This window comes from Hemiscyllium ocellatum, chromosome 4 (assembly GCF_020745735.1).
Source record: "Hemiscyllium ocellatum isolate sHemOce1 chromosome 4, sHemOce1.pat.X.cur, whole genome shotgun sequence".
NCBI lineage: Eukaryota > Metazoa > Chordata > Chondrichthyes > Orectolobiformes > Hemiscylliidae > Hemiscyllium > Hemiscyllium ocellatum.
This window is the reverse complement of record NC_083404.1, coordinates 59,067,674-59,081,660: the sequence shown is the minus strand read 5'-3', so window position 1 is coordinate 59,081,660 and position 13,987 is coordinate 59,067,674. Positions and strand designations below refer to the sequence as shown.

Genomic DNA, 13,987 nt, shown 5'->3' with positions numbered 1-13,987 from the left:
CCTCCCTGAAATGTTTCAAAACATCCCAGTGAGGGGTCAGAATAGATACATTAGTCAAATTTTCCAACCATGAAAAATGTTAAAGAATTTTTATAATTTTTACTATCTGAAAGATGGATGTTTACGTTTTTTTGGTTAATGACAATATTCATTGCCCTTAAGGTCCTGCGTCAATGTGACATGGTTACTGAAATGTGAATTGAAATGTAGAATTATACAAAACAATATTCTATTAATGGTGTGAAGTATTTAAATTATTGCCAGACAATTATTCTCTGTGTTGTCAACTTTGATGCTGTGGTAACAATTTAATTCTGGGAGACTCATAACCTAAGCGGGTTGTTGTTGAACCTTTGATAGTTAGCATTTGAATGGAAAAAGTGCTTATCCTTGCTCATTTCAGTTGCAGCAATTTGCAACCAATAAAGAGTGCACTGTTAGATCTGGTTCTTGGCAACAATGTGGCTAAGTGGATCAGGTATCATTTGGAGAACATTTTGAGGACAATGATCATTGTATTGTAAGGTTCAGGATGATGGTGGTCCAGAATAAGAAAAATCAATTAATGGAGAGGTGACTTCAATGGGGCAAGTGCAGAGCTAGACAGAATTGACTGGAACAGTAGGTTCGCAGGAAAACAGTAGATGAACAATGGGCTACCTTCAAAAAGGAGATGGTTCAGGTACATCAAGAGTTCCCTAGATGACATCGGAGGTAGAAATTATGATTTAAAGAAGAAAAACGAGAAGCAAAGAGGAATTATGAGAAAAAAGGTCTTGCGTTGTAAAAGAAACAGACTATTTAGGACTTCTTTCATTGGAGTCTAGGAGGTTGAGAGGGAACCTTTTTAGAGGTTAATAAAATCCTGACTGATATAGGTAGGGTTAATGGTAGGTTTCTGTTCCCTAGGATTTCAAGACTGGGGGTCATATTTTAAGGTGAGAGGAGAGAGATTTTAAAAAGACATGAGGGGCAAACTTTTTAATACAGAGGACAGTTCGTGCGTAGAATGAACATCCTGAAGAAGTTGCAGGTGCAGGCACAGTTACGTTTAAAAGACACTGAGATAAATACATAAATAAGAAAAGTTTGGAGGGATATGGGCCAGGAGCAAGCAGGTGGGACTAGTTTAGCTTGATATTATGCTTGGCATGGTTGGACCGAAGGGTCTGTTTCCGTGCTGTATGACTCTGACTGGCAGCTAATATGAAGTATACAAAAGCCTTCTGTGGCCATATACAAAGTAAAATGGTAGAAAAAGGAGAATCGAGGCTGATTAGGGATCAAAAAGGGATGGAGAAAGAGGGCATGGTTGAGGTATTAAATTTGCATTTTGTCTTTACTAAAGAGAGAGTTGCTGTTGGGGCAGGAGTTTAGACACTAGAAGAGTTCAAAATTGATGGGCCAAAGTGTTGGATCAACTATTGCTATTTAAAATTCACAAGATACTGGGACCAGATGAGATGCATCTGCAGATTTTAAAGGAACTTAGAGTGGTTGTACAGGGGCACTGGCCACATCTTCTCTGGATTTGGGGGAGAGTCAAGACTGGAAAACTGTAAACCATATGGCCTAGTTCAAGGCACATAAAGTAAGTTGATTAGATCATCCTTCAGCATTCAAAACTCAAGTATCCAAACCGCGTGCATGTAACCTATTCTTATAATATAACCTTTTAAAGCCCTTCTGATAAAGTCTGGTGTACTGTCTTCAAGCTTGAGGCTTTGTAACTAAAACAAAATGCAGGGATTTAGAGGAGCCAGACCATGGTCTAACGTTTCTATTTTACTTAATTTCATTGGAGCCATCCAAAGTTTCCAATTTTTGTGGAGACTGTGTTCCAGGCATTGAGGAATTTCCCAAAGGAAAATTCAATTTCCCATCACAGGCAATTCCTTTGCAATGTGCAATGATGGGAATTCTGCAGGGTTTCCATGTGCAAATCCCATCTATGATGGAATAATGACCATTTGGCCATTGGAAGATCTGCCCTCTTGTCTCCAGTTCCTTTGTTTTGACTTAACAGAGCTGTTCATGTAAATGATGTGTGTGACGTTTCCACAAAGATCACAAAAGTGTTACAGTGTAGCAATCAACTTGTCCCATCATGCCTGCACTAACTCATTAAATGTGCATCATTACCTCGTGCCAATCTTCTTTTTGCCCCCTATATCTTTGCACATTTCTTACATCCAAACAATCATTTAATGCCGTATTGAATGCCTGAGTTGAATGCTTGATTCATGCCTCAACATATTGGCTTTCGTCCTGATTATTTCTAAACATTTTCAGTAATTATCAATGTACTCACTATGTTTGATAAGTCATTTTAAATCCAGTAAATCTCCATTCTAAAAAGAAATTAACAAGATCATATAGTTTAAAACTAAACCAAGATCTTTCTTGTTTTCTGGCTAGAACAGTAAGAATGGTTATGATTTCATTAATTCTGCTCTTGTGTGGTCTTGGCTTGAAAGTATTTGTTACTCTTTATCAGTAATTATTGCCTTCATCCAAAGATGATAAACTTTTTCTAGTGATTCTTAATGTACAAACTATTTTCTTTAAGTGCTGAGTGCTTCATAAGTTGTGATGTCCTGCTGCTTAAGTTTACTGTTTAAAAATGAATCCAGATTCTACGTAGATGCTAAGATGAAGTATTCAAGTAAATTCCTCTTCTCCTCTTGTTTAAACAAACCATCTATTCACTTTTTAGTCACTTCAGATGTACTTCATAATGTAATAATTCAGCACATTGTATGAAATTAAATACAGTAAATTTGCTATTGGAGGACACAAAAATGGATAATGACTTTTGGGAATTCTTTTCAGCCATGAGCACAGAACCAGCTTGTTCTTTAATGAGCCAAGGAACCACCAAGACATACAAACTTCCTATCGAGCACCTGGATTATAGCTTTGTGGAGAAATGCACTGATGTGAAGTATTTGGAAAAAGTTCTTATTGTGTTAAGGTACACAGATTATAAATATTTCACATCTGTGGCGTGAAACAATGTTGTCAGTAATATTAAATGGCATTTTTGAAATCTGGGAAGATTGTCTGGAAATTTATTGCGCAATGTTATCGTGCAAATTTAGTCAAGTGTTTTGTACTTAAACGAAAGAATCTTTAAAATGTGTGATATTCCAGAAATGTGATTAATGTGTCATACCTGGTACAACCACTAATGTGTCTTGGATCCTGTTAAACACTTTTCTAAAAACAAAAAAATCTGATTCACAGTGCCATATCATGCTAATTTTGGATGATTTCATCTGTTGTCTCATATATTCTCAATTGTAACTCATAGTCACAGAGAGGTACAGCATGGAAACAGCCCCTTAGGTTCAACTCTTTCATGCCGACCAAATATTCAAAATAAATCTGGTTCCATTTACCAGTATTTGGTCCATATCTAAACCTTTCCTATTCATACACCCATTCAGATGCTTTTAAATACTGCAATTGCACCAGCCTCCAACACTTTCTCTTGCAGTTCATTCCATACACGCACCACCCGCTGCATGAAAAGATTGCCCCTTAGGTCCTTTTCAAATCTTCCCCCTCTCACCTTTAACCTGTGCCCTCTAATTTTGGACTCCCCTACCCTGAGGCAAATTCCTTATCTATTTAACCTATCAGGTGTCTCTCATGATCTTGTAAATATCTGTGAGGTCACTCCTCAGCCTCTGATGCTTGAGAGAAAATAGCCCCAGCCTCTTTAGCCTCTCCCTATAGCTCAAACCCTCCAATCCTGGCAACATCCTTGTTAATCCTTTCTGAATGCTTTCAAGTTTCACGATGTGGAAGTGCTGTTATTAGACTGGTGTGGACACAGTTAAAATCACATGCCACGAGGTTTTTCGCTGTGGCACGTCAGAACTGATGATCGATGAGTTGAGAATCGTACACTGTTCTTAATAGGGCATCCTTGAGCATCTTCAGGTGTCCATATGAACTAAAAGATGAAATTCTTAACAGCGTTTAGGTTTGTTCAATATATCATTTCAGCTGAACGACACTAATCTTTTGGTATAAATTGTATCTTATGAACCTGCTCCACAGCTACCTGATGAAGGAGCAGTGCACTGAAAGCTAGTGCTTCCAAATGAACCTGTTGGATGATAACCTGGTGTTGTGTGATTTTTAACTTTCAGGTTTCATAACATCCTTCCTATTGAAGGGAAATCAGAATTGAATACAGTATCCAGAAGTGGCCTAGCCACTGTCCTGTACAGCCCTACAACATGATCTCCCAACTCCAACACTCAAATGCTCTGACCAACAAAGGGAAACATACCAAACACCGCCTTCACTATCCTGTCTATCTGTGACTCCACTTTCAAGAAGCCATGAACCTGCACTCCAAGGTCTCTTTATTCAGCAACACTTCCTAGCACCATTAAGTGTATGAGTCTGGCCCTGATTTGCCTTTCCAAAATGCAGCACCTCATGTTTATCTAAATTTAAACACCATCTGCTGCACCTTTGGCCTATTGGCCCATTTGACCAAGGTCCCTTTGTACGCTGAAGTAACTATCTTCACTGATCATTATACTTCCAGTTTTGGAGTTGTCTGCAAACTTACTAATGATATCTCCTTATCCCACATGTCCAAATCATTTATATAAATGACAAAGCAGTGGCCCAACACTGATTTTATTGGCCACTGGTCACAGGCATCCCCATCATCCTTTGACTTCTACCTTCAAGCCGGTTCTGTATCCAAATGGCTAGTTCTTCCTGTATTCCTTGTGATCTAACCTTGCTAACCAGTCTACATGAGTAACCGTTTTGAATGTCATACTGAAGTCCATATAGATCATATTCACTGTCCTGCCCTCATCAATCCTCTTCGCTATTTCTTCAAAAAACTCATTTAAGTTAGTGAGACACGATTTCCCACACACAAAGTCATGTTGACTATCCTTAATCAGTCCTTGCCTTTCCAAATACATGTAAATCCTGTCCTCGGGATTCCCACCAACAACTGGCCAGTAGTTGACCTTTCTCTACCAACCTTTCTTAAATAGTGGTACCGTGTTAGCTAACCTGCAGTCTTTTGGCACCTTACCTGTGGCTATCAATAATATAAATGTTGAACAGATATGATGAAATGGAATTGTGTTTGCTGTATATCCCACAAAAACATGAGCAAGGAGCCCAACAATTATTTCCCTTGCTTCCCACAGAGTTCTAGGGTATACCTGATGCAGTCCCAGGGATTTATCCGCCTTCATGTATTTTGAGGCATTCAACACCTCCTGTGTAATATATGGACATTTTTCAAGATGGCACTATTTATTTCCCCACATTTTATATCTTCCGTATCCTTCTCCACAGTAGACACTGATGCAAAGTACTTGTTTAGTATCTCCCCCAGAAAGGTTGCAGTTCTGCACATAGGCAGACTTGCTGATCTTTAAGGGACCCTATTCTCTTCCTAGTTACCCATTTGTCTTTAATATATTTGAAGAATCCCTTTGGATTCTCCTTAATCCAATTTGGCAAAGCTATCCCATGTCCCCTTTTTGCCCTCTGGATTTCCCTCTTCAGTCTACTCCTACTGTCTTTATACTCTTCTAGGGATTCACTTGATCCCTGCTGTCCGCACTTAATGTACGCTTCCTTCTTATTCTTGATCAAAAACTCAGTTTCTCCAGCCGTCCAGCATTCCCTCCACCTATGAGCCTTGCCCTTCACCTTAACAGGGATGTACTGCCTCTGGACTCTTGCCACCTCATTTTGAAGGCTTTCTATTTTCTAGTCATTCCTTTACCTGCAAACAAACGCTCCCAATCAACCTTTTAAAGTTCTTGCCTAATACTGTCAATATTAGCCTTCCTCCAGTTTAGATCTGTGTTATGGGGTGGCATGGTGGCTCAGTGGTTATCACTGCTGCCACATAGCACCAGGGTCCCAGGTTCGATTCCAGCCTCAGGTGACCGTCTGTGGGGAATTTGCACATTCTCCCATGTCCGTGTGGGTTTCCTCCAGGTGCTCCGAAATTCTCCCACAGTCACAAAGATGTGCAGGCCAGGTGGATTGGCCGTGCTAAATTGCCCATGGTGTTAGGTGCATTAGTCAGAGGGAAATGGGTCTGGGTGGGTTACCCTTCGGAGGGTCGGTGTGGACTGCTTGGGCCGAAGGGCCTGTTTCCACACTGTAGGGAATTTAATCTAATCTACTTATTTCATTCAGTCTATCCTTTTCCATCACTATTTTAAAACTGATAGTATTATGGTCACTGGCCCCATAGTGCTCCCTCTCTCCACTATTTCCCAAGAGTTGGTCAAGTTTTGCTCCTTCTCTAGTAGGTGCATCCACAATTTGAATCAAAAAATGTTCTTTTATGTGCTTAACATATTCCTCTCCATCCAAGCCCTTAACACTATGGCAGTCCCATTCCATGTTTGGAAATTTAAAATCCCCTATCGTAACCACCTTATTATTCTTACAGATAACTGAGATCTTCTTTCAAATTTGTTTCTCAATTTCCTGCTGACTTTTGGTCGGGGGAGTATCTATAGTACAATTCCAATAAGGTGGACATTCCTTTCTTATTTCTCAGTTCCACCCAAATAACTTCCCTGGACATAATCCCAGGAACATCCTCCCTAAGTACAGGTTATTCCTAATGGTGTTATTCCTAATAAATAACGCCCTCCCCCTACTGGCTTGCCTCCCTTTCTATTCTACTGTAGCGTCTATACCCTAGAACATTAAACTGTCAGTCCTGTCCATCCTGAGCCATGTCTCTATAATTGCAGTGATATCACAGTCCCATGCTCCCAACCATGCTGTGAGGTCAGCTGCCTTACCTGTTAGGCTTCTTGCATTTAAATAAATACAGTTTAAGAGTTTTATGACATTCTCCACCTTGTTCCTGCCTGCCCCATTGTTCGACTTGCTCCTTTTCCCAACTGTATCAGCTTTAGACTGATCTCTTTCCTCAATATTTTTGTAGGTCCCAGCCACACCCTCTGCTTACTAGTTTAAATCCTCCCAAGTAGCTCTGGTAAATTTCCCTGCCAGTATACTAGCCCCCTTCCAATTAAGATGCAGTCTATCCTTCTTCTACAGGTCACTTCAACCCCAGAAGGCTTTCCAATGATCCAGAAACGTGAATTGTTCCCCCCCCCCCAACCCCACCAGCTCCTCAGCCATGCATTTATCTGCTCTACCCTCCTATTCCTATCCTCACTAGCCCTTGGCACCAAATGTAATCCAGATATTACTGCACTTGAGAGCTCGTTTTTAAATTCCTGCCTAAGTTGCTATATTCCCTCCTCAGAATCTCATCCTTTTCTCTTCCTATGTTTTTGTTCCAATGTGTAGAATGACCTTCCACTGGTTCCCCTCTTGTTTGAGGATGTTATGTACCCTCTCCAAGATATCCTTGATCCTGGCACCAGAGAAGCAACACACCATTCTGATATCTCATTGTTAGCCACAGAAACGTCTGCCTGTGCCTCTGACTAGAGAGTCCCCTATCACAATTACTCACTTGGAACCTGGCGTTACATTACAGCCAGTCTCAGTACCAGAAACTTGGCTGTCAGTGCTCCATTCCCCTGAGAGTCCATCATCCCCTACAGCTTATTTGTTGAGAAAGGGATAGCTCCAGTAGACTGCTGCATAACCTGCCTCCCTCTCCTACCTTTTCTGGAGGTAACCCATCTACCTGATTATATTATATTATTATATCTTCGGCTTATCTCCCTTCCTGCAACCGCTATCCATCACACTCCCTCGCTCCTGTAAAATCCTCATTGCCTCTAACAACCTATCCATGCGATCCAATAGGATTCGTAACCGAACACACTTCCCACAGACATAATCATTACTAACGTGGAAACTCTCCCTAATCATCCTACAGGAAGAGCACATCACTCGATTAAAGGCCATCTTTGCACCTTAACAATCTACAAACTCAGAAAATAGCACAGTCTTACTGCTTCAAAAACACTGTTGAGCGTAACTTAATACCTATGTTTTTAAAGTTTAATCAAGAGACTGATCTCAGTAAACTTATAATCAAAAAAGAAAGCCCACTTTACTCACTATTATAGATTTATAAAAGAAAAAACAGTAAGGTTACACTTTTAAAAAGCCAAATTCCTGCTCCCTTGCTGTGAACTCTCCCACACAGGTTTCTCCAAGGTCAGTTGTGAATTTGCCATTTGTTTATTTTTTCTTCGAGGAACTCTGATGTCCTGGACTATTTGAAATCAAACACCAGAACAGCCAGCTGTGCAGACTCACTGCTGGATCAGAGTAGTGCAGGTTTGGTCACTGCCTTTGTCTGTCTTCCTCTTTTTTTTAAATGCCATTGATTTAGATTAGATTCCCTACAATGTGGAAACAGGCCCTTTGGCCCAACAAGTCCACACTGACCCTCTGAAGAGTAACTCACTCAACCCATCTCCCTCTGACTAATGCATCTAACACTATGGGCAATTTAGCATGATCAATTCACCTGACCTGCACATCTTTGGACTGTGGGAAGAAACCGGAGCACCCAGAGGAAACCCACACAGACATAGGGAGAATGTGCAAACTCCGCACGGACAGTCCCCCGAGGCAGGAATCGAATCCAGGTCCCTGGCACTGTGAGGCACCAGTGCTAACCACTGAGCCACCAATTGTTTCGATTTTTTTTTTCTCCTGAAGTTCCAAAATGTTGCAACAGATTGTAACTCAGTAATTAATGCTCCTAGAACTGGAGGAAATCACCTCCAACACTGAAATACATCAGAAAAGGAGCAGTTCTTACAGTCACAATTTTTTTCCCGTTCTCCATCTTGGATTACCCAGAATTGTCTCTCAGCAAACCTATGACTTTGTCTATCAACAGATTTTAAAAACGCATGAGGAAGAAAAGCGGATATTCCAACTAGTCATTAAGGAGTACCAGTGACTATAATTTTCAAGTCATGTTAGTATGTAACATTCTTCACTTTCAGCTATTACAACATGTCTGCTCTTAAAGCCTTTATGTCAATTATTTATTATTGTTCATAGTACTTGTATTACACATATTATTTGAAAGAAGTTATGACCATTTAAGACTTGAACAATGAATCATGAAATTTGCAATCAAAATGGGTTAGAAGTAAAGATTTTAATGTAGTTTTCAAACATTTTTGCTTTTATGAATTAGTTGACATTTACGTAAAGTCATACCTTACAAAGTAACTTGAGAAAAAAATGCAACTAAGTAGTCCAAGGACAATCTAGCTCATGTTTTTGTGTGGGATGTAAAGCAAACACAATCCTGTATCGTTATATGTGTTCAATAATGGTACCTCTGAAATTTGCACAATAATTTTGACTTTCATGAATAAACTAATCTTATTTTCTTCATTTTTATTAGGTATGACGCAAATTTGATTGTATCAGCTTATTGAATTTGTTAGGAAATTGTGATAAATAACTTGGCACTTATAAAACCATATCATGGTGGATCTTCTAATAGTCTATGGGCAGTCAGTCGATTTTGTGTTTGGCTTATGTTTCATGTATGAACATGGTTTATGTAACTGTCACTTCAGTATATGTTCAGGATATCGGTGTTACTATTGTCTTTGTGTACAATATTCAAGATCAGGTGAAGAGGGATTTTACCCTGATCTGATAAGATTTTGTGAGAAGAAAATTGAAAAGCTGGATCCTAAAAGTCGTATCCTTCGAACAAACAACCCACCAGCAACTGCTGCTAGCTTCACCAAAGAAGAATGGCAAGAAATCACCAGTGACCTGAAGGTATACATTGCCTTTAAGTGATTAATAAATGAATATTTCATACTGAGTGGGTGTGATACTAAAAACATTCACGAGAATTTAGAAAAAATTGCTTACTGTATTTGCTAGCACAATAAGTCAGTTGGTTAGTGCAGGCGCTGTCAAAAGAATCAATTCATTTAACTGTAATCCCATTAGACTACATAAAATGTGAAATTTCTTAATACCACCCAACTCAAATCTACAGTCATGATTTTGTCTCATTATTATTGATTTACTTCATCTTCTGCTCTCCTTTATCAACTTTTTTTAAAAAATTGCTCAAGATACTCAAATGTCACTGACTAGGACAACGCTTGCCTTTGAGAAGGTCACGATGAGTTACCATCTTGGCCTACACCAATCCATGGGCATAAGGACAACCGAATTGGTGTTAATGAACTGTTCCTAGATTTTGATGTAGCAACAGTGACAGAATGGCAATATAATTCCAAATCTAGACATTGTGTGAAAATGAGGGGAACTTGCAGAATTTGGTGCCTCCTTTGTCCTGCTGGATAACAGAGATCATGAAGTTGCTACTAAAGCAGCTTTGTTGCATCTGCGTTTTGTAGATAGTGTGGCATTATGTACTGTGTGATGATAGTGGAGGGACTGGATGTTTAAGGTGGCAGATGGTTACTGGGCTCCTTTGACCTGGATGGCATCAAGTCACTTGTGTTGCTGGAGCTGCATTGATCCAAGAGGAGGAAGAGTATGCTATCATGCTCCTGATTTCTGCCTTGCAGATGGTAGGTAGAAATCAGAAGTAGTATTACTTATATGGATCTCCAGATTTTACAAAACAATTTGCTGCTGAATGATCCGGTTTCTAGTCAGTGGTAATCATCAGGATTTTGTTGGTGTAAGATTGAGTAAGGATAGTGTTGTTTTATCTCAAAGGAAGGTAGTTAGATCTCTCTTGCTGGAGATGATCATTGACAGGCAATTAGTGTTATAGTGCCATAGAGTCATACAGCATGGAAACAGGCCCTTCAGCCCAACTCGCCCATGCAGACCAGGTTTCCTAAACTAAACTCGTCCCATATGCCTGCATTTGGCTCATTTCTATCTAAACGTTTCAGTTGAAATGTATTTTAAATGTTGTAATTGCTTCTACTACTTCCTCTGGCATTGTTTTTATTTACAAGTCTATTGAGTAAAATATCTATCTTTGAATTTCAATGTTAACTAATCTATTTCCTGAATTGCTAATCTTTCTAACATTTTTGTTAAAGGTTTAAAAAAAAGCTCTCAAATTTGTCTTGAAGGAGGGGTTGTGGGCAGAGTTCCAATCACCTATCACAATTAAACAAGAAATCATCATCGTCAGACCCTTAACAAAGGATAAGGATGCAACTTGGGTTGAAAAAAAAGGGTATAGTTGTAATGATTGAATAGAATGGTGATATGTTTTGGTCCATTGTTGCTTTTATGAAGGAATATTACTCAGGTGGATCTCAGAATTTTAAAAAAAGCACGTTTTCAAGTTGCTGATTTGTGTTAGGAAGTAGTGATCCTGTTAATAGCATCAGCTTCATCAAAGTATTCAATCCCACCAACTAATTTAAGGTGTATTAAACATTTTATAGCACTGAACATGCTGGAATTTTAAATAGCAGTGCTGTCCTGATATGAACTTTAACCAGATGAGTGTTAAATAATTTCAAAATACCCACCTGACACACAACTGTCCTCAATTATTTAATATAATTTTCCCTCAAGATTCTTTTAATACATGCCTGTTTCATCAATAACTAAGATAGTAGTTTATCTGGAAGCTAGCTTCAATACTAGCTTTTCATATATTTAACTAACAAAATTCTATGTTTCTCAGATTTAAATTGATTAATGAGCTGTTCTTTTTGTGGAACAGTGTTGTGTCCTATTTCACCTTTGGCACGAAGTAATGTTTCCTAACTTTGCTACTAAATGGCCTGGCTTTGTTTTCAGTGTTGCAGATTCTTGACCTAGAGTCCTCCATCAATGGAGAAAGTTTCTTTCGCTCTCTATCCTGAGCATTCCTATAAAAATCCAGTAATCTTTAGGTAACTGCTTAAACCTGTATGCAAGGGAATTCAAAACTAATTTGTCATCTTTCTTCATAATCTAATCCTTAGAACATTGGTAATATTTTAATTGGCTTTGCAGTGCACAAACTAATGTATTCTTTCTAAATGATATGTAGAAAAGTGTGAAGACTATATTAGATGTGGTTTAATCTGGGTTTTGAACAGCTGTGGAAAAATGTCTTCCTTTTATATTATAGCCCATTAGCTATGAAGGCTGACATTCCATTCGTATTTCTGATCATTGTAACTGTCTAGAGTGGTCAAAACAAGGTAATTCCGGTTTCAGTACAATGTTTACAAACATAAGCATCATGGACAACAAATTAAGTTTTAAAAATACCAAGGTTTGTTTCTGATCTCAAAATTAAGTGGGTGATTACACACAAGTTGGTTCTTTGGTAAGAATGCTGTAGATCTATAATCTTTCAAAATCAGGAACTGGCTCTGTCATTGAATCATTTTCTAGAAATTTGCTGCACTTTTTAATTTCCATAGTTTTCCACTCTGAAGCTAATGAGTCGAGAGAGTGTTTGCACGGGCTTTACCTGGAAAAACAAACTAAAGAGCAGGCTCCTTCCACCCCAGCTGTGAAGGTCAGCACTGCACTTAGACATAGTGGGAAGGAGTGGAAGAAAAAACTTACTGGGGAGGTACCATCCCAAACTGCTCTTCACTTCCTTGGTCAACTATACAACAAAGTTGTCAGAGATCTTAGAGAAAGGTTGCAGTCCATTTTCTACAGAGTAGAGGGAATTTCCAGAAAAGAAATGTGTGAAAATAGGGAATAGCTTTAATTTTCTCTTAACTTAGTTTTACTTAGTTTAAAGTTTCATTTCATGACATATATCAGCATGGCATGTGTATTTAAACATCTGAATTAAACTGAAGTATTTAATCACATTTCACCTTTACAAATTTTGCACTCATTTTAAGAATGAAGCTATTCTGTATCTTTTCCTATTGTAGTTTGAAGCAACTTGCACTCTTCTTCTAATTCTTCTAATGTTATTCTCCTATTACATTGTCTTGACTAGAGTTGGACAGATAAAATGAAGCAAAAGGAAAATGAAGCAAAATGTAGAAAAGTTGAATGTTTTAATTCCGAAAAACAAGCACCTGTTCGTGGTGTTAATGCCTCAGTTCTTTCCCAGCAGGTAAAAGAGGGCATTTTTCATCCACCTCCTCCTTGGCTTCATTTTCTATATAAAAAAACTGTTTTGTTGCCCCCAGTAAAAATGTCACTTTCTATTCAAAAACTCAATATTAATACTTTTTAAGATTCAGATCTGTGTAGTGCAAACAAAGGGAGATACTGCACTTTCCTCTCCCACAGGCTGCAAGAGAGAATGAGCTTGTGAATGCCTGGAAGCGAATAACCGGTTTCCTGTTACTTGTAAGGATGCAGTTTGTTACACAGATGACCAAAGGAGGATATAAATGTAATATTGCAGTGATATACAACATTATGTTTAGCATAAGAAAGAATTATTTTCACAACAGTGTACATTTATAAGGTCCCTTTAATATAATAAGACATCCCATGGCACTTCACAAGGAGCTGTGTCAAACAGAATTTGCCACAAAAAAAAGTCTTGCAAAGTACCAAAACATGGACAAACAAAATGATGATGTAAAGTACTAGTTTAGAATTTAAACAACTAATATCAAATGACCTAATTTATTGCTGGAATATTGCTGTTAAAATTTAAAATTACTCTGGTTTGGTTCAATCAGAAATCTAGTTGGTTAAAACAATCCTGTAAAATTAGTTCTTGATTTGATGGATATTATTGTTGTGGATGGAGAGTCTGAGAGCAACGTCACTTGGTTTTCAGGGAGAGAAGTTTCATGTTAGTGTAAAAGACACAATGTGATCCTAAGGCAGAATTCCTTTGAAATAAAGGCATTTGCCAGTTTTAACTAAACAATTGAACTGCTTAAGCTGTATAGAAATCAGATGGCAAAAAGCAAAAAATGAAATCAAGCATAAATACAGTTTAGAATTTGAAACTTTCCAAGTTGTAGTCACTGCCATTTATTGATCTCAGTTAGGGCTCACATACTGCAATTTACCTCAATTTCCCTGGCCTCAGGACAAACAAAAACACCATCTCTGTCCTGTACGCCAT

General features: G+C 38.5%; 1 protein-coding gene across 1 annotated transcript in view; it reads left to right on the top strand.

The window, feature by feature from the left end:
• The first annotated feature begins 2,834 nt into the window (after positions 1 to 2,834).
• LOC132815389 (sperm-associated antigen 1-like) overlaps positions 2,835 to 13,987 on the top strand; it is a 127,116-nt gene continuing 115,963 nt past the window's right edge. Inside the window, exons 1-3 of the mRNA XM_060824281.1 lie at positions 2,835 to 2,974; positions 9,609 to 9,768; positions 12,893 to 13,012. Coding sequence (XP_060680264.1) covers positions 2,835 to 2,974; positions 9,609 to 9,768; positions 12,893 to 13,012 — 420 coding nt within the window. The remainder of the gene's footprint in view (positions 2,975 to 9,608; positions 9,769 to 12,892; positions 13,013 to 13,987) is intronic.